Source organism: Phacochoerus africanus, chromosome 8 (genome assembly GCF_016906955.1).
Source record: "Phacochoerus africanus isolate WHEZ1 chromosome 8, ROS_Pafr_v1, whole genome shotgun sequence".
Classification (NCBI taxonomy): Eukaryota; Metazoa; Chordata; class Mammalia; order Artiodactyla; family Suidae; genus Phacochoerus; species Phacochoerus africanus.
In genome coordinates, this window is record NC_062551.1 from 55,417,949 (window position 1) to 55,444,953 (window position 27,005).

Here is a 27,005-nt window from a genome sequence, read left to right on the forward strand (position 1 = left end):
AAATGGACGGGGAAAAAGAGACTGGGGAAGGCCAGTCCCGGGGCAGAGATTAAGGATGCACAGATAAAGGGATGGACAGACAAGGAGACAAAGATTAGGGCTGGACGGATGGAGGGATGGAATTTAGGGATGAGGGGACAAGGGGCGCAGCCATTCCTCCCTCATGCATTCAAGACAGAGTCACGGAGCACCAACTACATGCCAGCTGCTGCAGACCCGGCAGGGAACGAACCCCATGCGGTCCCTGGCTTCCTGGTGTCACCATCTGATGCGAGGAGACAAATCAACAAATACACAAACAAACAAACACGCAAATACACAGCCCTCAGACTGTTGGAGGATGTGTCACAAAAGGACCTGGAAGTGGGCGATTAGGGGAGCTCTCTGAGGCCTGAAGGATGAGCTGGAGCCAGCCATGGGCGGTGGGCAGTGGGGCTGGAGTGGGGAAAAGCATCCAAAGCGGCAGGAACAGCATGAGCAATGGCTCAGGGTGGAAAGGGCTTGGCAGGTTCAAGAAACAGGGAGGAATAGACAAGGAGAGGAGAGAGAAAGGGGGGTGGGTGGGAGAGAGAGACAAAGGGATGGCTGTAGAGAGATAAGAGGTGGTTAGGTGTGGTGCGGGCTGAGGAGGGATGGAGATGAGGGAGGCAGAGATGGGGACCGGGTTGAGAGAGGGCGAGATGAGGGGAGGGGAGACAGAGATACTGTGAAGGGCAAACTGGAGCCGAGAAGAGAATGACAGGTAAACAGACAGACGGAGGGGAAGTCAGGGATGGAGGTTTGGGATGGACAAGCTGTAAAGAAGGAGCTGGTGTGTAATTCAAGGGAGTGTGAGAGATGGGCGGACAGAGTGGGGGTGATAAGTGCCAGGCAAGAGTATGAACAGAAATATCTTTGAGAGACAAGCAGTGGACAGGAGAATGGATGGGGAGCAGACATAAAGGACAGACAGATCATGGCCAGAGATCACAGATGGACAGAGGAGGGCTGCGCCGGCAGACACGGGTGCAGAAGGAAGGTTGGATGGATTGTGGGGGTGGGGTGGGGGGTGGAGGGGGCATAAAAGAGAGGGGACCAGGAGACAGAGGTGACTGTGGGGAGAAGGGGAATTAGCCACACATGGTCTAGAGCTAGACATCAGAGAGGAACTAGAAGGGTGCAGGGGAAATTAGGCACGGGCAGATCAGGGCTTACAGAGGGGACAGGTGTCGTGGGGTGCTGCACAAGGCCAGGACTCCGAGACAGGCATCGTCAGACTCACCTGCGCTTATCCCTGCCGTGTCCTGGGTGGCAGCTGAGGCGGCGGCTGGCGGTAGCCCATGCGGGTTGTAGAGTGGACAAGGGACTGCAGACCTGTCCCCACGAGCCAGGTGGTGGGAGGGGGTGCCGGATCTGGGGGCCGTGGCCGTGAGAAAAAGCTCAGTCCGAGCCTGACATCGCGTCCTACTCGGGCCAGCTGCTCGACCTCAGATAACCCCCAGGAGGTCCAGCTACCCCCTCCCACCTCCGGGCCCCGAGCTCCCCATAAGCTTAGAGACTACAGTTCCCGGCAGTCATTGCGCTCGCGTGGCTGCGGCTTCATAGACCTGGCGCTGCAGGGCCTGATGGGAGTTGAAGTACTTAGTGCCTCTCCTGGCTGCAGAGATGGGAATTGGGGGGGGGGGGGTGCGTTATGAGATGCCGGGGTCCCAAGGCGCTGCAGGGGAGAGGAACGATGTCTGGGACCTCGAGAACCCGCGGAGTCCTATATCCTTAGGGGCCATGGAGTGGATAAACATCCCCATGCCGGGAGGTGGGTGGGCGAGGTCGGGGTACACCCAGCTGTTTCGGGACCCCCCCTTCCAGGGCCACGTGCCCCTCCCCCGGGGCGGCCAGCAAGCTCTGCAGCACTCCTACTCCTGGGCGGGCGATCCGCGCACCTCTGCACCTACCTCCGCCCCCACGCGCCAGGGCCGCCCCCCAGGATGGGGCTGGGACAGGGGCTGTGGCAGGGGGGGGGAAAGGAGCAGACTCACCCGGAGCTGCCGCCGCCGCCGCCGCAGCAGCTCCGCTAGCCGGCCGCGGTGCCCGCTCGGCTCCTCCCCCCGCCCCTGTCGCAGGTCCACGGCTCCTCCCCCTGCACCCCCTCCTTCTTTCCCTTCGAACCTGCGGCTTGAAAGCCGAAATCGCGTGGCCGCAGCGAGGAAGGAGGGAGATTTCCCCGGACCGAGGCGTCAGAGAACCAGCGCGCTTCCACAGCCAAGGATGCAGAGGTCTGAGATCACGAGCCTCTGCTCCCCTAGGATCCAGGGGTCTGTCTCCCCCCCCCCCCTCGCAGACAGAGAAGTCCGGGACTCCAGTCGCCTCTTCCTCCAGGACTAAGCCCCCAAACCCCTCCATTCTCAGACCCGGAATCCACTTCTCCCGGTCCCTCCCCCCGGGGGACCCAGAAGTCCCGATCCCCCAACCCAGTCCTGTGTAAGACCCAGGACTTCAAGTCCTCCCGTCAGAGGAGCTCTGAGGGCTGGCGGTGGGAGCGGAGGCAGAATCAGCTAGGAGTAGAGGTAGAAGCAGGGTCCCGGGTTTGAATCCTTTCCGGGCTGGCTCTTACCTGTGAGACCTCGCACTCTGTGCTCTGAGCTCCAGGTTCCTTATCAGCCAAATATAGACAATAAGCTGTTTTCTAGGGGACCCAGAGGTTTGAAAAACCAGTCAGTAGAGATAGAGCATTGGCACCAAGTAGGTTCTTAATGAATGTTTTTTAAGAAGCAGCAAGTTTGGGAGTTCCCATTGTGGCTCAGTGGAAATAAGTCTGACTAGTGTCCATTAGGACACAGGTTCAATTCCTGGCCTTGCTCAGTAGGTTAAGGATCCGGCGTTGCTGTGAGCTGTGGTGTAGGTTGCAGACGCGGCTCGGATCTGGGGATCTGGCGTTGCTGTGGCTGTGGTGTAGGCTGGCAGCTGTAGCTCTGATCCAACCCCTAGCCTGGGAACCTTCATATGCCGCTAGTGCGGCCGTAAAAAGCAAAAAAAAAAAAAGGCGAGTTTACCTTTGCTGGTGTATTCATGGCAGTTAATGATAATTCCCACTGTGATCTGGGCACTGAGCTAAGCGCTTTGAAAGCATTCCTCTAGTCTTCATTTTGGCCCTATGAGGCGGGGCGTGTGCAATTATGTTATTCCCATTTCACAGAGGAGACAACTGAGGCTCACAGAGGTTAAGACTCTCTTAAAGATCCAGCGCTACATAACCTCAGTGGCAGCCAGCAGGGGTGGCTGGGAGTGCCCCACCCCCACCCCCACCAAGTCTTTCTCAATGCTGCCCCCTGCCTCCCAGTGAAACCCATGTAAATATAATCTCTAAGTAGAAATTGCTGGAGTTCCCCTTGTGGCTCAGCGGTAATGAACCCGCCTAATATCCATGAGGATGCCGGTTTGATCCCTGGCCTCGCTCAGTGGGTTAAGGATCCAGCATTGCCATGAGATGCGGTGCAGGTCAAAGATGAGGCTTGGATCTGGTGTTGCTGTGGCTGTGGTGTAGGCCAGCAGCTACAGCTCTGATTCAATCCCTAGCCTGGGAACTTCCAGCTAGGAAGTTTGAGGAGCTTGTCTGTCATGGTCACCAGGCGTGTAGAAGAGGCAGAGCACTGGACAGAGAGCTAGGAGCCAGACATTCATTCAATTCAATCCATGCAGCCATTCGATAGATAATTACGGAGCCTCAACTGAGTGCCAGGCGCTGTTACAGGCACCAAGGATTCAGCCAGGAACAAAGTAGACAAAAATCCCAGTCTTGGGGGGGTTCCTGCTGTAGTGCAATGGGGTTGGCGATATCTTGGGGGCGCTGGGACACAGGTTTGATCCCCGGCCCAGCACAATCAGTTAAGGATCTGGTATTGCAGCTGTGGCTTAGGTTGCAACTACGGCTCCGATCTGATCCCTGGCCAGGGAACTCCATATGCCGAGGGATGGCCCCCCCGCCAAAAAAAGGAAGAAATAAAATCCCAGTCTTGAGAGTGGTCTTGTGGAGGAGACAGATGGTCATCGAATAACTGCCACTGAGGGTCAGTGTTGTGAGGGAAAGTCCAGGGGGCTGTGTGTCTGGGCAGGAGGTTGCAGACGGCTTCTCTGAGCAGGTGACATTTGAGTTGGCATAAACCAGCTGTGCCGTCTCTGCAAGGCCTGGGGCAGGAGGGAGTCTGGCACCCTGAGGGGGACTGCTGGGCCCCATGAGCCCCATGGGGGTAGCACTTTGTTTTGTTTACTGCTGTGTCCCCGCTTGCCGGACATGGCACCTGGCACACAGTAGGCACTCAAATATTGTTTGGATGAACGAATGAGCAAATGGATGGATAAATAGAGGAGTGTATGTATGTGTGAATATATGAGTCGAATGGCTGGATGGATGGATGGATAGTTGAATGGGTGGCGGGATGGACAGATGGATGGATCAGTGGATGAATGGATGGATGGATAGTTGAATGGGTGGAGGGATGGACAGATGGATGGATCAGTGGATGAATGGATGGATGGATAGTTGAATGGGTGGAGGGATGGACAGATGGACGGACGGATGGATCAGTGGATGGTTGGATGGATGGATGGATAGTTGAATGGGTGGAGGGATGGACAGATGGACGGACGGATGGATCAGTGGATGGTTGGATGGATGGATGGATAGTTGAATGGATGGGTGAATGGACAGATGAATCAGGGGATGGATGGATGGATCAGTGGATGGATGGCTGAATGAGAGGATGAGCAGATGGTTGAGTGGATGAACGCATGCGTGCATCAATGAATGGATGGGTTTGCAAAGTACCTATGGATTTGCACACAAATGTGCCTGGAAACAAAAGCAGACACACCTGCCAGAGACATACACAGTATGTGTATGTCTCTTCTCCTGGTTCTCGCCTGGGAGAAAAAAACCCCATGAGCAGAGGTAGACCGAGCTGGCCGGGGCCTGTGTGGATGCCGGTGCAGAGAAGCAAACCCTCTTAACCGGAGCTAAGGCCAGCCCCACCCCCACTGCGGCGCTGACATAATTTCTAATTTCTGGAAGAAGAGGAAAGTGCTGGTTCAGGGATTTGTGTCCCAGGCTGCAGGCCAGGCCAGAGAGTGGGTCGGGGCGGGCCCAGGAGATGTGGGGTGAGAGGCCGAGGGAGGCAGGTGAGGCTAAGGCAGAGAGACAGGAAAGGAGGGAGGGAGAGACAGAGGTGGTGAAATAAAGCAGTGGAGACAGAGACACACAGAGACAGAGGCAGAGACATGCGGAAAGGTGTGGAGACACAGAGAATGAGAGACAAAGACGGTCAGAAGCAGAGTGCCCGTGGTGGCTCAGCGGTAACCAACCTGACTAGCATCCGGGTTCGATCTCTGGCCCTGCTCAGTGGGTTAAGGATCTGGCGTTGCCTGGTGTAGGTCACAGATGGGGCTTGGATCCAGTGTTGCTGCGGCTGTGGTGCAGGCCAGCAGCTGTAGCTCTGATTCAACCCCTAGCCTGGGAACTTCCATATGTCACAGGTGCACCCCTAAAAAGAAAAAAAAATTTAAAGAAAAGAACATGCAGAGGAAAGAGACAACCAACCGGTAGGAGGTGGAGTCAGAGAAGGCTTCCTGGGGGAGGGGGCACTGGAGCTTCTTCTGAGCACAGGGAAAAGGGCAGAAGGCAGCATGTGGAGTGTGAAAGCAGGCACAGGGGCTGAGGGGCTGAAATGTTGTCCGGGGGCACCAGGGAGCCATGGGAGGGCTGGGGGAGGGCAGGGTCTGCTCTGGGTGCAGAAAGACCCCTCTGGAACCCTGTGAGGAGAGGAATGAAGGGAAGAGACTGGAGGATGTGAAGACAAGAAGGAGGCTGGGGCAAGGGTCCAGGCGGGAGGGGATCTTGAAACCCCAGTGGGTGTCGAGGCTGCGAGAATGAAGAGAAGAGGAAGGAGCAGAGTCAGGAGGCAGAAAGGCTAGAGCTTGGAGACTGACGGGCTGTGGGGACCAGGGGTGCCTGTGGTCGTGAAAGATGTCCCCTAACCTGTGGGGATGGGCTTGGTAACTGAGGTGCAGGGCAGCCTGATGGGCCAAAAAGAGACCTAAGGATGCGGAAAGGGAGTCAGGGCCACAGCGGAACTGGGACTGGAAACGAGTCTGTTTAAGTCTGGGCTATTTTAATTGCCAATGATGGAAACTCACATGACCGAAGCATAAGAGAGAATTGGGTGGATGAGGGCTTCAGGCGCAGCTAGATCCAGCTGCCCCAACCATCATCAGGAATCTGACTGTCTGCATCTTTGGTTGGTGCTTTCTGGCAGACTCTCCCCTCCCATCGATCCCCCCCCATGTCGATATGAAGTTCCCCAGCAGCTCCAGCCTAGGATGCGACCAGCCTAGCAACTTCATTGGAAAAAGCAAGATCCTCTTAGAACAGGTCCAGCAGGAGATCCCATCATGGTTCAGTGGTTAATGAACCCGACTAGGTACCATGAGGTTGCAGGTTTGATCCCTGGCCTCGCTCAGTGGGTTAAGGATCTGGCGTTGCAGTGAGCTGTGGTGTAGGTTACAGACCCAGCTCCGATCCCTCATTGCTGTGGCTGTGGTGTAGGCCAGCGGCTGCAGCTCTGATTAGACCCCTAGCCTGGGAACCTCCATATGCCGCTGGTGTGGCCCTAGAAAAGACAAAAAGACAAATAAACGAACAAAAAACAGGTCCAGCAAAAGTCCAAAGGTTGATTCTGTATCCTAGGTTGATTTTTAAGTTCCCCTCTGAATAAATCACTCAGGGAATCAAGGTGCTACTACCTAAAAAAGCAGAGAACCAGTGCTTATCAAACAGGAATAACTGGAGTTCCTGTTGTGGCTCAGTGGGTTAAGACCCCAACATAGTCTCTGTGAGGATGCAGGTTCAATCCCTGGCCTCGATCAGTGGGTTAAGGATCCGGCATTGCTGCAGCTGAGGCACAGGTCACAGATGCGGCTCAGATCCAGTGTGGCTGTGGCTGTGGTGTAGGCCTCAGCTGCAGCTCTGATTGGACCCCTAACCTGGGAACTTCCATATACTGTGGGTGTGGCTGTAAAAAAAAAAAAAAAAAAAAAAAAGCAGGAATAATCAACAGTTAAGGCAGAGAGCTGCTGAAGTGTAGAGAAAACCAGAGATACAGGTAACAGAGACAGACTACAAAGACAGGATAACCTGGAAAAAAAGTCCAGGCTCCTCTCCCACAGCTGCCACTGAGAGCTCTGTAGACACAGGGAAGAGATGCCCACTGGGCACCTGTGTGGCTACCGTCCTTCGTTCCTGCCCTTGGGGCCCAGGAGTCCCCAGACCTTCCCCTCCAGACCCAGGCATCCCAGGCTCCCAGCTCCTTCCCCTCTTAGAGCCCCTGAGTCCGAGCCGCCAGCCCCTCCCCCCTCCATTGGCGGTACCATGGCAACCAGGTCCCCTGCCCACCTTTCCCTCCCCCACCCAGGACCCAGTTTCTGTTTAAATCTCGCCTGTATCTGACCAGTTCCTGTGTGAAACAGGGATGAGCGGAGGGCAAGTGGGATCAGAGAAGGGATGACAGAGGGAGGGAAAGCAAGGCGGAGGGAGCTACGCCAGAAGAGAGATGGAGAAACGGCGAGAGAGGGGATAGGGTTAGAGAGAGGCGGAGAGCTATGAAGAGACGGGGGGTCGGGGGCTGGGGAGCTGTTGGGGAAACTGATGGAGATGGAGCCCAAGGAAATGGAACAGGGGAAGGGGAGACATGGGAGAAAGAGGGCAGACAAATTAAGGGGAAGAGTGGAGGAGAGATGGGGAGAGAGCCAAGAACTCAGGGTAAAGAGATGGGGAGAGAGGGAGGGATGGGGAGTGGATGAGGAAGGGGGCGAGAGAGGGGCAGGGCGGGGAGGAAGCTCCTGGAGACCAGGGGACAGAGAAGAGGAAGCGGGAACGTGGGAAAGAAGGAACTGGGGCGCACAGGGAGGCCCAGGGCTTAGGGGAACCCGGATTCCGATGTGGTCTCAGCCTTCCATACTTTTCCCCTGGGGCTTCAAAGACAAGAAGGAGGAAGCAGCGGGGAGAAGGAGCTGGGGAGGGTGGCCCGGTCAGAGCTCCTCTCCCCGCCCTCCTGAGACAACCCCCACCCACCTCCCCAGGATGCAGCAAAATGAGGAGCCCCTGTGCTCCTCCACCATGGGCGGCCCCAGCACATACAGGGAGGCAGGTACTGAGCTCTGTCTGTCTGTCTGTCTGTGTGTATGCAGGTGTGGAGGTGGGGGGGGGTGAGGGGCCTTCATCCAGGCCTTGTGTCACAGCCCCGCCTGGCAGCGTGACCTTAAGCAAGTCACTGGACTTCCAAAGAGAGAGCCACCCCCAATTCTTGTGTCCTCCAGATTCCTGGGCAGTACCCTTTAGACCTCAAACTACATTTCCCATGAGCCCCTGCAGTTCCCTGCCCAATGTTCTGGATGCAGAACTACATTTCCCATGAATCTCTGGAGATTCGCCAGCTCTTCTGAGGCCATTATCCCCCACAGACTTCCTGCCCTGGTCCCTGGCACCGTCCTTGTCTCCCACACTGAACTCAGCATCTTCTCCCAAAGCCACTCCTCTTCCTTGCTTCCCCGCTTTGAATGGCCCCACTGCCAACCCAGGCACTGGGAGAGACCCCAGGCACTGTTCCTCTGACTCCTATTCCCTCCCGCAGCCGTCAGCCCGCAGCCCCATCTTCCTGCTCACTCTCACTGCCCCGTCCCTACCTTTCCAGCCCCCACGGCCCCAGCTCAGGTCTTGTCCGCTTCCCCTGGATCCTTTCTCCACCTAACGCCCTGGTCTTCAGTTTCTCCCCTCCGGCCCATACACCACATAGACCCAAGGGAGTCTTTCTGACACCCAGCATTAACCCTGTTTCTCCCCTGCTCGTGGCTCACCCGTGTTGCCCACAACTCCCAGGGTAGAGTCCCAACCCCTCAACCTGGTGTTTGAGGTCCCGCCTGACCCCAGCTGACAACTTCAGGCTCCTCTTCCAAGGCTCCCTGCTTCCACTCTGCTTTAGCACAGTTCATTCATTCATTTACTCATTCAGCATTTCCCAGATAATATCTTGGAGAGGATTCATTGGGCTAGTGGGTGACAGAGAACTGGACTTGATGCAGTAGAAATGGGAAAGTCGGTGTCTCACAAAAAGAAGCCCACAGGTGGAATGACAGGGCTTGTGCTGGTTGGATCAGCAGCTCAATGATGTCACCGAGAAGCCAGTTTCCATATGCCTGCATTTTAGTGTGGGATAGATCCCCTTTGCACACCAGCTCTTATACCTCATGGTCACATTATGGCTGCCACAGTTCCAGGCATCTCTTCCAGAGACAAGACTGGGTGACTTAGTATTGGCCAATGAGATGGGAGGCGATCATTTGGAGTGCCTAAAATGACAGACCTGGAGTTCCCGTCATGGCTTAGTGGAAACCATTCTGACTAGCATCCATGAGGACGCAGGTTCGATCCCTGGCCTCGCTCACTGGGTTAAGGATCCGGTGTTGCCGTGAGCTGCGGTGTAGATTGCAGGAGCGGCTCGGATCTGGCATTGCTGTCGCTGAGGTGTAGGCCATCAGCTACAGCTCCAATTGGACCCCCAGCCTGGGAACCTCCATATGACACAGGTGCAGCTCTGAAAAGCAAAAAAAAAAAAAGTTCAGTAGCCCCAGGACAGGTTCTGGAAGTCCTGGAATGAAGAATGCTTCATAACATCTTTCACTGGTTGGGGGGTTTAGTTCTGCAGGTCTCATGTATTGCTCTGTATATTCCTTGAGGGGGAGCCAGGGCCCTGCCCTGAGGCTGCACTCCTGTCTCTCGTCTGCTCCTCCAAGGTCTCTGCGTCCCCTCCCTTCCCTGATGAGCGGCTCCCCTTTGGAACTCAGGGAAGGTCACAGAGGCTGAAACTTATTCCCTAAAAACAAGAAATGGGGGACCACCCAGCAAGGCTTGTGCCCACGAGCCCCACGGGGCCCTGCTCGGAGTCATTGCTTTACACTGGATGGGCTATCACTGAGGATACTGGGATGTCACCCGTGAGCCCTATCTGGTTAGATGGGGGGTGGGGGGGAATGGACACTCCGCAACTGGGGGAAGCAGAATGGCGGAGGGGGTCTCCTTTCTGGTGTCTGCTATAAGCACCTGCTCTTCGCCAGGCATAGCAAATTCTCTAGTGGTGAAAACAATTTCCCTGTCTTAGGGTCTCTTTCAGTGTCTTTGAAGGCCTCTTTCATTGGCGATCCCATCCCGCACCCCCAGCATCTCTAACCTAGGCACTTGACTGACAAGCAAAATGTATGTATGGCTCCAGGAAAGCCGAGTGGAACTGGGTTGACAAGTTGGCCTATTTTCTGGAGCTCGTTGTTTGTTCATTTCAGTCGGGCTGTTCCCTTTGTGGTATTTTGGAACCGATAACTCTTTTAGCTTATCAGGTTGCAGACTTTGGCTTAGGCCATCAATGAAAGCCTGTGGGTCCCAAGTGTTTTGTCTAGAGTTCCTAATGAATGAAATGACCCAGCCTGTTCTCATGCGAGGAGGGCAGACATGAAACACATCATCTCACGAATAATTAATAACCTACAATTGCAGTAAGCACTCAGCCTCAGGCCTGAAGAGAATTCTGGGAATATTCTCTTTTGCTTAAAGTCTTTAGCCCCCCGTGGTCTCTCTGCATAAAACGTCCCTTTCTCTGCCATTTCTTTCCTTTTTTTTTTTTTTTTTTGTCTTTTCTAGGGCTGCAACCAAGCCATAGGGAGGTTCCCAGGCTAGGGGTCAAATCAGAGCTGTAGGTAGCCTCTGGCCTACACCACAGGCGCAGCAACGTGGGGTCCGGGCCGCATCTGTGACCTTCACCATACCTCATGGCAACGCCGGATCCTTAACCCACTAAGCAAGGCCAGGGATCGAACCCGCAACTCATGGTTCCTAGTTGGATTTGTTAACCACTGAGCCACGACGGGAACTCCGCTGCCATTTCTTTATGTGGCAAACTTCTCCTTATCCCTTAACTCTCACCTGAGACATCACCTCCTCTAAGGAGCCTTCCCTGATTGCCTCCAGACTGGGCTTCCTCTTCACCTGTGAGCCTTTCACTGTATCACCCTTTGCAGTGCTGGCTTCCTCCACCAGACGGGAAGCTCCTGGAGGGCAGGGCGGGTCTTGTTAATCTCTTGGCCTGCAGCATCCTCCAAGGTACAGAGCAGGCCTCGGAGATGCCTGTGAAAGTTTGAAAGTGCTGTATTTACTCAATTATTCAATAGGTACTTGTTTTTATTTTATTTATTTATTTATCTTTTAGGGCTACACCCATGGCACGCGGAGGTTTCCCAGGCTAGGGGTCGAATCGGAACTACAGCTGCTGGCCTATACCACAGCCACAGCCATGTGGGAGCTAAGCCACGTCTGTGACCTACACCACAGCTCATGGCAATGCTGGATCCTTAACCCACTGAGCGAGGCCAGGGATTGAACCTGCAACCTCACGGTTACTAGTCAGATTTGTTGCCACTGCACCTGGACAGACACTCCCAAGTTCGTTTTTAAGATCATGGGGAGCACAAAATTGGTCAGAGCGGGAGTACTGACACCATGAAAAGTGGCAAATGCTGAGAGAGAGAGAGAGAGAGAGAGAGAAAATACCAGCACACCACCGGGTTTATTTATTGAATTGTAATGCGGGTGACAGTAACACCTCCATGTCTGAGAAAGGGTTTTTTGTTTCTTTTTTGACTGCCCCGTGGCATATGGAGTTCCTGGGCCACGGATCATGTCCAAGTCACAGTTGCATCCTATGCCATGGCTGTGGCCATGCAGGATCCTTTAACCTGCTGTGCCTGGCCAAGGATTGAACCTGCATCCTGGTGCTGCAGAGACACTGCCGATCCCACTGCACTGCAGTGGGAACTCCTGCGTTAGAGGTGTTGAGACAGGACTTGTAGGAAGTGGACTGAGTTAGGTGACCGGTGGAGGAATCAGGAAAGCAGGCTTTGCTCTGGATCGGAGGCTGGCAAGAAGCAGAGGCAAGTTCATGATGCAGGAGGAAAGAACAGCGCTAATACTGGCGGAGAAAGAAGCATCGGGTCTGAGCAAGACCGGGGGCTATATGTGCTGGGGTTTGTGGTTTGGGCTGTGGCCATGTTTTGTTGGGTTGACACTTGACTCCAGAGTGGGCTTAATTTTTTTTTTTTTTTTTTTACCTTTTCTAGGGCCACACCTGCAGCATATGGAGGTTCCCAGGCTAGGGGTCGAATCGGAGCTGTAGCCGCTGGCCTACACCACAGCCACAGCCACATGGGATCCGAGCCGCGTCTGCGACCTACACCACAGCTCGTGGCAATGCCGGATCTGTAACCCACTGAACGAGGCCAGGGATCAAATCTGCAACCTCATGGTTCCTAGTCGGATTCGTTAACCACTGAGCCATGACAGGAACTCCCAGAATGGTCTTAATTTTATCTCGCTCCATCGCTATCACGGAGTGACCTTGGCTGCTGTGGATGTTCTGTGACGTTCCTTAGGTGCAATGAGGACGCCAGGGTCTGGCTGGGGCTGCCACACCAGCTCCTGGCTGGCAGCAGCTACTTTGTTTTTTCTTTTTTTTTTTTTTTTTGTCTTTCTACCTTTTCTAGGGCCGCTCCTGCGGCATATGGAGGTTCCCAGGCTAGGGGTCTAATAGGAGCTGTAGCTGCCAGCCTTTGCCACAGCCACAGCAATGCCAGATCCGAGGCACATCTGCGACCCACACCACAGCTCACGGCAACGCTGGATCCTTAACCCACTGAGCAAAGCCAGGGATCGAACCTGCAACCTCATGGTTCCTAGTTGGATTTGTTAACCACTGCGCCACGACGGGAACTCCTGTTTTTTCTTTTTTTGTTGTTTTGTTTTTTTCCATCACAAAGAGACCCCAAAACTCAATGGCGTTGGGAAACCGGTTTATTCTCTCGTGCGATGGAGGCAGGTGGTCTGGAGGGGTGGGATATCTCAGCCCCATGAGAAGACTCGGGGACCCGGGTTGCTTCCACATCTCCAGCCAGGATGAAGCTGACTTGCTGCTACGTCCACATTCTGGTCCAACGGAAGGGACGCTGAGTCTAAGAGACTTTTTCTCTTAAGCAAACGACTCCAAAGTTGCATTCATCACTCCCGCTAGCACCGTTTGTGAGAACTTGGCCACACTTAGCTGCCAGGGAGACTGGGAACTATTGTCTCCAGCTGGAGAAACCTCTAGGATTGCAGAGGAAGGGGAAATGAATGATGCAGGACATCTGGCAGTCAGCCCTAAGAGAGACTGGTGAGCTGACCGGGGGTGGGGGGGCGTGGAAAGAGCCCAGATCTGAGAGCTGTTACCAATCAATCTGGAGGCCAGTTCTGAGACTGGTGGAAAAACCACAGACTGGATTGATTGATTTTTTTGTCTTTTGTCTTTTTAGGGCTACACCTGCAGCATATGGAGGTTCCCAGGCTAGGGGTCCAATTGGAGCTACCTACACTTGCTGGTCTACGCCACAGCCACAGCCATGCCAGATCTGAGCTGTGTCTGTGACCTACACCACAGCTCAGGCAACGCTGGATCCTTAACCCACTGAGCGAGGCCAGGGATCAAACCTGCAACCTCTTGGCTGACAGTCAGATTCGTTTCTGCTGCGCCATGATGGGAACGCCCACAAACTGGATGTAGCTGCTGCTGCTGCCTTGACGAAGCCAGGCTGGGGGGATTGGAATAGGAAGCAAAAGGGGGCAAAGTTCTCTTCCTCCTGCTTTTCAATCTCCCTCTAGCACCCCCTTTAGGCAGAACCTAAGAGGACCCCAACTCTTGGAGTAGCAGTGGGGTTGGGGGAGCTCCCTCCATGGCTCAGTGGTTAACGAACCTAAGATCCATGAGGTTGTGTGTTCCATCCCTAGCCTTGCTCAGTGGCTCAGTGGGTTAAGGACCCCACATTGCTGTGGCTGTGCTGCAGGCCAGCAGCTGCAGCTCCAATTTGACCCCTAGCCTGGGAACCTCCATATGCCGTGGGTGCAGCCATAAAAAGCAAAAAAAAAAAAAAATTCAAATGGTGTTGATAGAGTCCCAGCCCTCTGGGTGGAGGTGGGAGGAGTTTTGAGCTGGAGACAGCAGCTTAATAATTGGCATAAAAGCTACGGGGTTGGGGGTTGAGGCGGGGGTGGGGGCAGTTCCCATTGCGGCTCAGCGGTGCCTGTTGGATCCTGGCCTTGCTCAGTGGTTTAAAGATCCAGTGTTGCCATGAGCTGTGGTGTAGGTTGCAGACGAGGCGTGGACCTGGCGTTGCTGAGGCTGTGGTGTAGACTGGCAACTACAGCTCCAATTTGACACCTAGCCTGGGAACTTATATATGCTGCAGGTGCCGCCCTGAAAGACAGAGGGCAAAAAAAAAAACTATCTCAAGGGTGGCATGGACAGCACCTGGTGATGCCATCTAAGCAGAATCACGTGTGAGAAGGGCTCAGGGCAGCTTATACTGGGTTTTCCATCCCCAGGAGCCCTCCTTGTGGACCTAGAGACCCCAGCGGAGACTCAGGCTTGGAGCCAAGGCAGACCCATCAAATCCTCGTGAGTGGACCCTGGCCTCGTGATTTCCGACCTCAGCTCTTGTGAGCCGGCAGCAGCCCTTGACCTCAGGAGGTCCCTGTGTGCTCACTGTCTTCCCAGGAAGCAGTATCTGCGCCAGGTCATTGCAGAATATGAGGCGCTGGACCGAGAGCTCCCGTGCATCCGCAAGTTTCCCATGCCGCCTGCCTCGCAGCCCCTTTGTCTGTGCATGGAGACCTCAGTGAGTGCCCCCTCCACCCCCGCGACCCCAAGTCCCCGCACGGCATGGTGATGGGAAGGGCAGAGCCTTAGAAGCGATGATGGACACAGGTTGCATCCAGGCTTTGAGGCTTATCAGCTGGGGGCTCAGCACCAGGATGAGTGACTGAATATTGATTGTGAATGAGGGGGGGGCTCCATCGTCATCTTTATCACTGCTGATCCCAGAGGGGGATTGAGAGGCAGAGTGAGGGAAGACTGAAGACAGAGGGAGTCCTGCTAATCCACCTACTATGAAATTCGGAAAAATGTACAGATATTGTAAAAACTCATTTTCTTTTTGGCTATTTTAGGGCTGCACTTGCAACATAAGGAAGTTCCCTGGCTAGGGGTCAAATCGGAGCTGCAGCCACCAGCTGACGCCACAGCCACGTGGGATCTGAGCCACGTCTGTGACCTACACCACAGCTCACGGCAACGCCAGATCCTCAACCCACTGAGTGAGGCCAGGGATCGAACCCACAACCTCATGGAACCTAGTCTGGTTTGTTAACTGCTGAGCCACGAAGGGTGCTCCTAAAAGCCCATGTTTTTGAGAGATTCAGTGAAATGGTTATTTGGTGTGTGAATCCTCTGACCATTCCTGGCTCAGTCAGTGAAGGTATCTAGTAGGTTTTCACCCATTTGAGAATTACATGAGGCTTGCTAGGCACAAACCTCAGAGGTGTTCCCGCTAACCCGAACCCTAACCCTGACTTTATCCCAACACAGGGATCACTGTCATTCTTTCTTTTCTTTTTAGGGCCGAACCTCTGGCATATGTAAGTTTCTGGGCTAGGGGTGGAATCGGAGCTGCAGCTGTCAGCCTATGCCACAGCCACAGCCACGCCAGATCCAAGCTGCACCTGTGACCCATGCTGCAGCCTGTGGGCAAAGCTGGATCCTTAGCCCACTGAGCCAGGCCAGGGGTCGACCCCACATCCTCATGGATACTAGTTGGGTTCTTAACCTACTGGGCCACAAGAGGAACTCCCCACTGTCTTTCCTTTAGGGACCAGTCCCCATCCCATTGCTCTTCTCCTTGTGGCTTTGAACCTGAGACACCCCCTCCCTCAGTACACACACCCAAGGCTTGGCTTCCTGGAGAGGACCAACTTTGTTTCTCCGCAATGTTACATTGCCTTGGACATGGTAACCTCAGACTGAAAATGTGGTTAGTATCAATGTGTGTTTCTGAGTGTTAAATAGATTGAGAAGATGGCAACACCCATCTTTATTTTCTGACAACAGTCCTTAAAATGCTAATATGACTATAAAAGGAAAAAGTTTACAGCTTAAATCCCTGGCGGAAATCTTCAAGAGCTGCCAAGAGCTCACCAGCCAACGCAGGTTGCCGGAAGAGTTTTCAGTAGATTGATAGAGTTAGCCAGATTGGTGAATCATTCAGCCAACTGTTCATTGACTTTTGGCAGATCGGCTTGATGAGAAATGATTTTTTAAGACCATGACCTAGAATGACAGTGGATGTCTTTCTCCCTGAAGGGTTCCTATCCTACTCACTCTGGCAAAAGGAACAAGACCCTGGGATCAAGTGTGATTCTTGCCCCTCAAAAGCCACCTGGGACTCTGGCAGGCTCTCCAGGTGGGGCCTCGGGTGTAGACTTCTGAAGCCGGGTGTCACGGGCTGAGGCTCTTTCTCCGACCCCCCTCCCCCCACCCCCGCCCCAGCCGGAAGAGGACCTTACCCACCTGGAGGTGCTGGAGGCGCTGGAGGCCGAGTTACCCGGAGCCATGGAGAGCGGGCGTGTGAGCAGCATCCGCTTTGAGAACATGAACGTCATCTGCGGGACGGCTGGGCGCCGGGACCGGTGAGCCCTAGGCGAGCGCAGGGCTTGGAGCTGAGCGGAGGAGCAGGACCGCGGCGAAAGCCACGATGGGGCGGGGCCGGGGCTGAGCCCAGAGAGTGGGGAGGGGGCGGAGTCGCCTGCTGGGCGGGGCCGAGGCTAATAGGAGGGACTGGCGGACCACAGGCCAGCGAGGGGCGGGGCGGGGAGTGCAGGCAGGCAGAAGGCGGGGCCTAACGCACCCGGAGAAGGGCGCGCTGAGTGTAAAGGGCCCGACCCCGCCGAGAGCAGGTGCGACGAGGGGGCGGAAGAGACCGTAAAAGGTCTGGAGTGAGGAACCAGACTTTCAGTGACCCAGGGGATGGGCAAGACTGAGGTGTGGGGTCGGAGCATTGGAACGCAGCTCCGAGGGTGCGGAGCCGGGACTGGGCACCTTGCAGGGGCCCGGCCGGAGTGACTGGGCGAACCTGGAGTGTCTAGTTGGGGGCGGGGCCAGGAGATCTGGGACAGACCTGAAAGCTACCCTGAAGGGACCTGGCCTGGAGCTGCTGGGTGAGAGTAGGACCCCCGAGCAGCAATTTAAAAAGATGGAGTCTCGACAGAAGCAGGCTGAGGGGGAAGACGGGGCCTAGACTGACCCAGGTGAGGGTCGAAGTACAGGCTAACCTCGGCGAGAGTGCAGAGCTGGAGAGGAGTTTTAGGGACGTAGTGACGGGTTGAGGGACTGGAGTCAGTAAACGAGCAGGGGCCAGGCAGGGCCTCTGACAATCAAAGGCAGAGCTGCGACCGTCAGCGGTTCCCCTTCCGCCTCCGCCCTGCCCCTCTCCTCCTGGCCTCGCCCCCTCGCAGGTGGCTCATCATGGTCACGGACTTCCAGACTCGCTCGCGCCTGCTGCGCTCGGGACTCCACCTGCGCGGGCTCGCTCGCCCTCTCGTGCGCCACGACGAACTGCTGTTGGGCGATTACCGCCTGCACCTGCGCCGCTCCCTCGTCCGACGGCGCATGCTCGAGGCTCTGGGGGCGGTGCCGACGGAGGAAGACTGACGCTTGGGGGCGGACCCCGGCTGCGCTTGCGCACCGCCCTTCAGACGCGGGCTAGTAGCCCGGAACCCGAGAGGAAAGGGGCGTTGCCTCCCCAGGAAGGAGGCGGGGTCGGCTCGAGGGGGTGGATACTGTGAGTTTAATTATAAAGAATGACCTGGTACAAAAGCCATTTCTCTCTGCAAAATCTTGGTGGGGAGTCAGGAGGAGGGAGGTGATGGGAGGTAGGGATGAACCCCCATAACAATCCCGCCTCCCTAATCTTCCCCCAGTGCCTGCAAACAGACGCCTGGGTCCCAGTCCCTTGAAGGATGAACTCTGAGGCCCAAGAAAGGGAAGACCCGAGCGCCTCGGTTTTCGGCGCGTGCGATCCCTGTCCCAGCGAGAACCAGACGTCCTCATCCGCCCCCCTCCTCATCCTCCTCCCACCCCCCCTTGGAAGACAATTCTCGGGCTTTTATTTCAGGTTTTTGTTTTTTTTTTTTCTGGATTTTTTCGTGTGTGTGTGTTCTATTTTTTTTTTCTTATGTTTTTGTTATTGTTCCTCTTTTTGCTTTGTCTCTCCTCTCCGCCCCGCACTGCCCCCCATCCAGTCCCTTCCCCCTCCCCACCCCAACCTCTCCTCCCCCCTCCCCACCCCCTACACCCTCCCCAACCCCGCGGCACCCATCCAGAATGAACAAGCCCTTGATAGACGGGCACCGCGCAGGCCCCCTGCGGACGGGGGGCATCCGACAAGGGGGAGGGGGCGGGTAGGGGCCCAGCGCCACCTCCGCCCGCTCCTCGCTACCCCTCCCCCCTCCCACGACCCTCCCACAAGGTTCCCGCAGATCCCTGACGTGGTGAGGGGGAGAGGGCTACAAGCGCCCTCCCCACCCCATGGACGGAGCGCCCCCCCCATCGGGGGTGGGGGCAGCAGAGGGGGAATGGGCTGGGGGAAGGAGGGGAAGCTCCCTTCTTTGGCAGCTGAACATGAGGGGGACCTGAGGGCGATGCCTTCCCCTTTGCCCACGGTGGGGGAGGGGGCTTTCCAGGGGAAGGGTGGCTTAAAATTCCCAAGCCCCAGGAATAAAGGGAGGGGGGTGCGTGCAGGAAGGAACAGCCATGCTGGAGGGACGAAGTTCTTGGAGAAACACAGGTTAGGAGATGGGAGGGGCGGTGTCTTCGTGCAAAATGGATGGACCAGAAGGCTGGGGGCCGCGAGAGCAGAGAGGAGGTGAGAGAAGGCAAAGCCTAGGGCAGGGAAAGAAGGAGGAAGGAAGCAAGGTGGGCAGGAAGTGAGTGCGCATGGGGTTTTCTCTCGCCAGAAAAAGAACAAAAGTGTAAAGAGCTAAGAGAATAGGCAGCGTGCAAATGACAAGAGTTGATCTTATGGGATTAAAAAAAAAAAGGCAGGAAAACAAACAATAATACAGCCCAAGAGCATATGGAATGAGAGGTGTGTGCGAAAGGAGAGGCAGGAGAGCTCCCCACAGGAGACGAAAGAGGTCATCCAGGAACTTAACCAGCACCCGGATAAATTCAAGAATGAGTGTGCAAGCAGCGCCACGTGGTGCAAGAACAGTGTGAAGGAAGTGCAAAAGGCTTCGAGAGAGCAGCAGACGTGCTGGGGAGGATGCGTGTGCTAGAGCGAGCGTGCAGGAAGGTTCACTAAAGAGGTGACCACGGCGATGGACAAGGGTTTGGGAAAGAAAGGTCAGGGAGCCTGGCAAAGGGGCGGGGAGGCAGGAGCACTTGAGAGAGGTCCGGTTCCTGGGAGGCACGTGAGCAGGAAGGGACAGTGGGGGGGGGTTGGAGTGTCACCGCCAGAGGGAGGGGCGGGTAGAGTGAGGATGTAGGGGTGCAAGAATAAGAGGGGAAGGTGCTAAAAGAGGATGGAGGCGCACAGTCCGTGGGTGGGTGAGGGAAAGGGTGTCCCAAGTGTGTCTGCAGCAAGGGTCCAGAGACTTTCAGGGTGGGGGGGAGGGCGCCCAGGGAAGTGTGTGCGGTGGTGGCGGCGGCGGCGGCGAGTGTCTGCGAGCAGAGGATGTGGCACGTGGGGAAAGAAACGCACGGGGCGCCAGGGAAACTGGAGCTGATGAGCTGGAGCGCTGGTCCTCACAAGCCGGAAGCGTGAAGGCAGAGTGTGCAAGACAGCGAAAGGGAGCATTTGTGCAAAATTGTAGCCCAGGGAAGGGAGAGAGGGGAGCCAGCGTGCAAAGGAGCGTGCAAGAGGCTGGGGGGGCTGCCGTGTGTGCTGGGGAGAGGGGAAAGCGGGGAGAGCCGAGGGGCCTGGAGGGGGCGGGAAGGGTTGTTAGAGGGGTGGCAGGTGGTGGAATCTGAGGGCATCCCCTTCCCCTGCGGCCTGGGGGACGCCCCCCAACCAGTCAGGCTCAGGGCTGACCCTCTATGGCTCTGTCTGTCCCCCCCCTCCCCAGAATCGACCCTTCCCTCCTCCTCCATCCCCCTCCGTGGTTTCTTCCATCCCCCCCTCCGCTCCCCGCTTCACACACACACAGTCTTGTGTCAGCTGCCCCTCCGGTGAGGTGCAAATGTCTGGCCGGGATCAGGCCACCTGGTGACCTCCGGCCGTGGGAGACAAAGGGTCAGGGCGCAGTTTGAGCAGAGTCCCTGGCCGGGGGGGAGAGAATGATGGTCAGGGGTCAGAGGTCAAGGGGCCAGCAGGCTCCAGGGTTCTGTGGACGGGCTGGTCCGCCCAGGCCAGCCATCACCTCTCCAGAAAAAATTTGAGAGCCCGGTCGATGTTCATGCGGTGGCCCACTCTGGTCACCCCCAGGTCGACGTAGTCCTCCTTGGTCAAGGCGGGCAGGTGGGAGCCGTCGATCTCGTGGTCCAGGAACCGGGCTCGGTGCTCAGCCAAGCCCAGCCACTCCAGCCAGTCAGCCACGTCGAACTTGGTCCAGAACCCCAGAGGTTTAGCTCCGAACGGCTTGTCCGGGGGCAGGGAAAGCAGGCGGGTGGGTGAGAGGGAGCGGGAGGCCCCCGACAAGGCTCCGCCGAGACCCCCGGACATCCCGGGGTGTGGTGGCACGAAGACAGGGGCGAAGGGGTCAGCCGAGCCTCCTGCCCCTCCGGTGGGGGAGCCGCGGATGTCAAAGAGGCCCGGGTAGAGGGGTCCGGAAGGCAGGATGGGCAGAGACGAGGGCCGGGGCGCAGGGCTGACCTTGTGCTCCGAGGCGGGCAGCAGGGAGGGGCTGGGGGCCCGGCGGAGCAGAGGTGGCCGCATCTCGAACTCCACGCCCTGGAGGTGGCGGGCAGACGTGGAGGAGGAGGAGGCTGACGGTGAGGTGGCCCCCGGGGCTGCAGCCGCTGAAGGGGGCACCCCGGTTCCTGCGGGGAGCGGCGGCAGGGGTGGTTTGGGCCAGTTCTGAAACAGGCTGCTAACAGGTTTGGAGAGGAGCGAGCTCTGGGCGTCTTCCGAGAGTCTGGAATGTGACAAGGGGGCAGGGGTGGAGGAGAGGAGTGGGGGGGGGCAGGTGCAGGTGACGGGGGCCAGGGGCCGGGGAGACAGAGAGAGAGGTCAAGAGAGAGGAAGAGAGACATGGGGCCAGGGGTAGAGAGACAAGAGAGAGGAGGAGCGAGGGGGTAAGACGGAGGTCAGGACAGAAGATGAAGGGAGAGAAAAATGAGAGGACAGGGAGAGGGTGACAGTCAAGAGAGATCAAAGAAAGAGACATTAAGAGAGAATAATAATCATCGCCACCACTTACTGATGCTCAGGTGCGCCGGGCATGGTTCTAAGTACTTTGCATATCGCACCTCAATTGAATCCCCATGACAGCCCTGGTGCGGGGTACTATCGTTATCATTATCGTCAGCAGCAGCACAGAGAGGTTAAGGAACTTGCCTAAGGACACACAGCCAGGAAGCGGCAGAGCCCGGTTATATGGCACCAAAGTCTGAGCTCTTCACCACTATCCTATACTGCCTTTTGGGGTGCGGCCCGTCACAGCAGAGTGGAAGACAGGGAGACGGTTGAGAGAGGAACGAAAAGAGGGCGGGCATTCAAGGGAGACAGATGGAAGGGGACGGGGAACAGAGAGAGAGAGAGAGAGAGATGAGGAGAGGGAGATGAAAGAGAGAAGAAACAAGGGGAGGAAAAGGTTCCCCTCATCCCTTTAGCTCCTTCCAGAACAGTCCTGCCTTCGGGCCTCTGAACTGTCCGCTCCACCTCGCTTGCTCGTCCCTGGGGAGCTTCGTAACCTGCTCCCCAACTCCTCCCGTCTCAGTCCAGCTTGCCTGCTATTTGAGGGACCTCTTCTAACCATCCCCACGGTGTCTCTTCCGCCAGGATGATTACAGAGATTTTGTTTAGGGGCTGGTCTCCACCTCTGCCTCTTCAGGCTCTTAGCTCTGCGAGGGAACTACTTCCCTTGCTTGGTCCACTGTGGGTCCCTCTCACCCTGAAGGGCACCTGGTACATAATGGGTGGCAAATCCATCGCTGGTGGATCTGGCAACTAAATTAAGCATCCTCTCTGTCTACCCAGAATTCTTTTTTTTTCCTTTTTTTTTCTCCCCACTTTGGGGGCTACACCCGTGGCATATGGAGGTTCCCAGGCTACGGGTCCAATCAGAGCTCCAGCTGCTGGCCTACACCACAGCCACAGCAACCCGGATCCGAGCTGTGTCTGCAACCTACACCACAGCTTATGGCAACACTGGATCCTTAACCCACTGAGCGAGGCCAGGGATGGAACCTGCAACCTCATGGTTCCTAGTCGGATTGGTTTCTGCTGAGCCACAATGGGAACTCCATTTTTTTCTTTTCTTCTTTGTTTTTTTTTAAACCCAGAATTCTTGAGACTCGTCAGTGAGTTGCCCTCAGTCTCACAGACCTAATACCATAGTAGAACATCACCATCAAGACATCCAACCCTCAGTGTCCCCATCCTGGCTCAGTGGTTAATGAACCCGACTAGTACCCATGAGGACGCAGGTTTGATCCCTGGCCTTTTTCAGTGGGTGAAAGACCCGGCATTGCCATGAGCCGTGGTGTAGGTCACAGATGTGGCTCAGATCCCGCATGGCTGTGGCTGTGGGGTAGGCCAGCAGCTGTAGTTCTGATTAGACCCCTAGCCTGGGAACTTCCATATGCCGTGGCTGCGGCACTGAAAAGACCAAAAAAAAAAAAAAAAAGATATCAAAGCCTCAAGCCAAATTAAAGTGAGCACTGCAGAAGGACACAGGATTTAAAAACCTCCCCCCACTCTGGGTGTCTGAGTCAGCAATGTGACTGTGCTTTCCCTAACTTGAACTTGAACTTGGAGTTTGTGGCAATGCCAACTGGCAAGCTGCTCTGGAAAACTTCTCCATCTTCCCGTATCTCTCCATCTATACATGTTGGGCTTTTGTAAGCAGCCCCCCTCCCCCATCTCATGGTACAACAGGGGCTTCAACCCCCCCCCCCCGCCCCTTTTTCTTTTAAGGGCTGCACCCACGGCATATAGAAGTTCCCGGGCTAGGGGTGGAATCAGAGCTGTAGCTGCTGGTTTACACCACAGACACAGCAATGCCAGACCTGAGCTGCATCTGCAACCTACACTGCAGCTCGTGGCAATGCTGGATCTTTAACCCATTTAGTGAGGCCAGGGATTGAACCTGTATCCTTGTGGATACTACTCAGGTTCTTAACCCACTGAACCACAACAAGAACTCCTCAAAAGCCTGTTTCGATGGGTCCTATGCTGTCCCCTTGCTACAGAGATGCAGAGTCCTTTGCCTAAGGTCACCCGGTTAGAGAGTGTCAGGCTGGAACCAGGACCCAAAGAAGAACCACACTTGTAACTGCCGTGCCCTAGAGTATCTTGTCTCGAGCCAACAAGGGACTTGAGGGACTCCAAGATTGCCAGGACCGTCAGAACTGACAACCCACCAAAGAAACCAACATGAACAAGTTGTGCGCCAGTCTCCTTTGCTATCACTCTCTTTGGTCCTGGTGGAATGTGGGTTGTCATGGTGATGGGGGGAGACACAGGAGCTACTGAGATAAAGGAAGTTCCAAGGGCCTGAGAAATCATGTTTCTCTGAGGGCAAACTTCTTCAAAACCCACGTGGCTTGTTTTCTTCCTATTACCTGGGACCCTCAAGGGACACAGCTATGGGGAAGGTGGACACTGGTACCCACAGCATCAGCCCCCCGGCCTCCACCGCCGGCTGCCAGCTCGAACACTCACCTCTGCCGCTGCAGGGAGGAAGTCCTCTCGGGGACATAGCTGGCTCCCCCGTGATGGCTGTCCCCGCTTCCCCCGCTGCCTCCCCGGGCCCAGGGCAGAGCGCCACCAGCTGCAGAGGCGCCCCCAAACTGCTGAAGCTTGGAGCTGAGTTCACTGATGATGCTGGCTTTTACTGTGGCCAAGGCTGAGGCCTGAGGCTGGGTTAGGGGCCCGGGCAGGGGTGGTGGCGGTGGGCCCGGGCCCTCCTCCCAGGGCAGCAGCTTCCGAGGCAGGGAGGAGGTGGACGGCAAGGGCACCGGTGGGCCTTCTGGCTCTACAGCCACTGGCCCCCCAGCCACGCCTGCCGTCGAGGGCCCCGGGCAACCACTCAGGGCCAGCAGCCCATCCGTTCCAGCCCCTGTCACTGAGATGGTGGGGCTAGTGGGAGTGACTGGGTCTCGCAGTCCCCCACTGGGGCCCGGCCGCAGCCCTCCACTGGCCCCAAGCGCCCGGCCCCGGAGCTTTGAGGGCGTCATGAGCTGCGGGGGGTATGGTGGACCAGGAGTGCCACTCCCCCCGAAGGCCTGGCCATCCAGGTAGGCCACATATGTGTCCAGAAGCTCTGGCCCGCTGGCCACACTGGCGCCACCCCCGCCGACACCGCCCCCTCCCCCTGCACTGCCCCCGCCCTCGGCAGACAGGCTGCTGAGCGTGGATGCACTGCTGATGGTCTCCAGGGGGTGGTCACTGCTGCTTCGACTGTCCACCTCCTCGATGCCAGAATCCGTGCCTGGGGGAGGGTCTGGGCCAGGCTGTGGGGCAGGGGGCGCAGGGGCGGCTGGGGCTGGTGGACCTGGCGGAGGGGGGTCCCCGGGAGCCGCGGGGGCCCCCTGGGTCAACGTCGCCACCTCGCTGTCATAGGAAGTCAGGCTGGAGGCGGTGGAGTCCAGGGTGGGAGGGGCGGCGGCCACCGCAGGGGGCGGCACCGGGGGCAACGGGGTGGTCGGAGTGGGGGGGGTCCGGCAGCGGGAGGGGAGGCCCAGGCGTCAGGGGTGACTCTGGCTTCTCGAAGCTGTTGGAGAACTCCAGAGGTGGGGGCAGCGGTTCCACAAAGAGGAACTCCCCGTCCTCCACGTCCACCGAGGGGGCGGGCGGCGGCAGGACTAGCAGAGGAAGCCCATTCTCTTCACTGCCCCGCGGGGAGGTCGGCGAGGGGGGCACCGACCGGCGTGGGCTGGGCGGCGGGACCCCGGCCCCGTCCTCCGCGGGCTGTCCCCTCCCACCCGCCCCGCTGGCCCGGGGCTGGCAGTTCTCGAGGAACCGCACGTGGAGGGGCAGCCGCTCCGGCTCCTCCGGGGCTCCGGACCGCCAAGGCTTGCTCACCCCGGGGTGCGGGGCGGGGGGCTCGGGCCCCAGCTGCAGCAGGAGGGGCCCGACCCCGGGAGCGGTGGGCGGCAGGCGGTGCAGCAGGGAGCGCCGGGCGGCTGGCGGGCTGGCTGGAAGGGACTTCTCCTGGCTGCCCAGGCCTGCCCGGTACCCCAGCTCGCGGCGGGCCGGGTCGGGGGGGGAGGCCCCCCAGAGACGCAGCACCGGCTCGTGATGGGCGTGGGGCGAGTGGTGGTGCGGGGTGGGCGGCGGGGCCTCGTAGCGGGGCGACGGGGGCCTGGGAGGGGGCTGGGGGGCCCCGCCGCCCTCCGAGGACTCCTTCAGTGCCCGCTCGCGGGCGGCCAGGGCCAGCCCGAGCGGGGAGGCTGGGTCCAGGGCCTTGCCGGTCAGCGGGTGGACCAGGGGTCGCGGCGGCAGGAAGCTGGTGAAGGCGCTGCTGCTCCCGCTGCTCCCGTAGGCGCGGCTGCCGGCTGCGTAGCCCCCATAGGCGCTGCCGCCCCCGGCGCCTGCGGACTCCAGCCGGAGGTAGGGCTCGGCGGAAAACATGCCCTCGTCGATGGATTTGGAGTGGCGCAGTCGGGGGCCCGGGGGCGCCCCGGGGCCTAGCGAGCTGTCGCCGCCGTCCTCGTCCCCTGCGTCGGTGGACAGGAAGAGCGTGGACCGCCGGCGGGCTTCGTTCTGCCAGCCCCCTTCTCTCCGAGCCGCCCCCACCAGGGCCGCTCCGAACTGGCTGGTGAAATCGAGGGTGGCTGGGCCGCTGGGCGAGGCGGGGGTGGGCACGGGCGAGGGAGAGGGCGGCACGGGCGACACGGCCGGGGCGGGGCTCGACGTGGAGGAGCCGCCGCCGCTACCGCCCCCGCCCGCCGACTCGGGCTGGGTTGGGGGCTCCGCCTCGGTGCTGCTGCCCTGGCTGCTGCGGCCGCTGCTACTGGTGGATGGAGCCTTGATGATGATGGTGGGGATGGGGATGGAGTTCTTCTCCGACGGGGCGGCCGCGGCCGGGGGCGGCTGCGGGGACGCCGGAGACGTGGGCGAGGGGGCGGGCGGGAGGCCGCCGCCCTTCTGGGGCTCTCCTTCGACTTTGGTCTGCTTGACCAGCGGGCCCTTGCGCCCGCGCCCCGAGCGGGCTGGCACGTACATGGCCGCGCTGGCCGCCCGGGGAGGCAGCTGGAAGTAGCGCAGGGCCGGGGCCTGGGAGGAGCCGCTGCCCCCGGCCCCGCTGCCGTGGTGCGACGGCGACAGGGCCCCCGGGGTCGGGCTGGGCCCGCCGCCCCGCCAGCCTCGCAGGCTGGGCTGGGGCCCCAGAGCCAGTCGGGGTGGGGGGTCGTCGGGGGAGCCGCCGGTCTCCATCTCTGGGGGGTGAGGGGGATGGGCGTGGTGATGGTGCGGCTGGGGGGACGGGGCGTGATGGTGGTGGTGGTGGGGCGGGTGGTGGTGGGCAGGGGGCAGAGGCCCGCTGTGGTACAAGCTCTTCTCCCGGCTCCCTACACGAGTGTCAGGAGGGGAGGGCCCATCAAAGGACGCCGGGGAAGAGGCAGGGAGGGGGCCACCTGAGCTGGGGTTGAAGGGCCCACCCCGGGGGGAGGGAGTGAGGCGGCCGGAGGAGGAGGGGGCTGGAGGTGTGCTGTAGGGCGGCTCTGGTGGGGACGTGGTGGGCGGCGGGGGGATGTCCTCCGAGCCAGGCACAGACAGGCTGCGGCTGAACTTCATGGCTGGGGGTGCTAGGTAGGGTCTATCATCTTCTGCCGCCCCTGGAAAGACACAGAGGATCCAGGAGCAGGGCAGGGGTGGGAGGGGGTGGTCTCCCTGTTACCCTATCCCCTAGAGCT

The 27,005-nt window shown here is 58.0% G+C and overlaps 3 protein-coding genes across 12 annotated transcripts in view; 1 reads left to right on the forward strand and 2 right to left on the reverse strand.

The window, feature by feature from the left end:
- Positions 1 to 5,357, reverse strand: part of SYT3 (synaptotagmin 3) — a 19,310-nt gene extending 13,953 nt beyond the window's left edge. For 3 of the 8 annotated variants that reach the window (XR_007136295.1, XM_047790189.1, XM_047790188.1), the window contains exons 1-3: positions 5,335 to 5,357; positions 2,591 to 2,662; positions 1,262 to 1,392 (exon numbers count right to left, since the gene is read on the reverse strand). Coding sequence is in view for 3 of the 8 variants with exons in the window: in XM_047790189.1 (XP_047646145.1) it covers positions 1,262 to 1,392; positions 2,591 to 2,662; positions 5,335 to 5,345 (214 nt within the window). In the remaining 5 variants the exon portion in view is untranslated. Of the gene's footprint in view, positions 1 to 1,261; positions 1,637 to 2,015; positions 2,160 to 2,590; positions 2,663 to 5,334 lie in introns of those variants that run through there. The other 5 variants (XR_007136292.1, XR_007136294.1, XR_007136290.1 and 2 more) reach the window with 4 other exon arrangements.
- Positions 2,196 to 18,136, forward strand: C8H19orf81 (chromosome 8 C19orf81 homolog). 3 transcript variants are annotated; one of them, XR_007136296.1, is made up of 7 exons: positions 2,196 to 2,252; positions 8,107 to 8,174; positions 14,480 to 14,552; positions 14,652 to 14,772; positions 16,479 to 16,618; positions 17,444 to 17,769; positions 17,909 to 18,136. XR_007136296.1 is itself a non-coding variant. In XM_047790190.1 (6 exons), exons 1-6 carry the CDS (start codon positions 2,245 to 2,247, stop codon positions 17,637 to 17,639), a joined length of 606 nt encoding a protein of 201 aa, XP_047646146.1. In that variant the 5' UTR covers positions 2,196 to 2,244; the 3' UTR covers positions 17,640 to 17,804. The 3 variants fall into 3 exon arrangements, 2 of the variants coding, with proteins under 2 accessions (XP_047646146.1, XP_047646147.1); XM_047790190.1 differs by lacking the exon at positions 17,909 to 18,136 and having other exon boundaries at positions 17,444 to 17,804; XM_047790191.1 differs by lacking the exons at positions 2,196 to 2,252; positions 8,107 to 8,174; positions 17,909 to 18,136 and adding an exon at positions 12,837 to 13,274 and having other exon boundaries at positions 17,444 to 17,804.
- A 1,955-nt stretch (positions 18,137 to 20,091) lies between these two features.
- Positions 20,092 to 27,005, reverse strand: part of SHANK1 (SH3 and multiple ankyrin repeat domains 1) — a 49,194-nt gene continuing 42,280 nt past the window's right edge. The window contains 3 exon segments of the mRNA XM_047792313.1: positions 20,092 to 21,061; positions 23,812 to 24,806; positions 24,808 to 26,927. Of these exon segments, the coding sequence (XP_047648269.1) occupies positions 20,344 to 21,061; positions 23,812 to 24,806; positions 24,808 to 26,927 (3,833 nt within the window). The 3' untranslated portion in view covers positions 20,092 to 20,343.

Coding starts and splice junctions, on each gene's coding strand:
- C8H19orf81 (XM_047790190.1), top strand. Junction 14,773..16,478: donor GTCTGTGCATGGAGACCTCA/GTGAGTGCCCCC, acceptor CCCCCGCCCCAG/CCGGAAGAGGACCTTACCCA. Junction 16,619..17,443: donor ACGGCTGGGCGCCGGGACCG/GTGAGCCCTAGG, acceptor GCCCCCTCGCAG/GTGGCTCATCATGGTCACGG.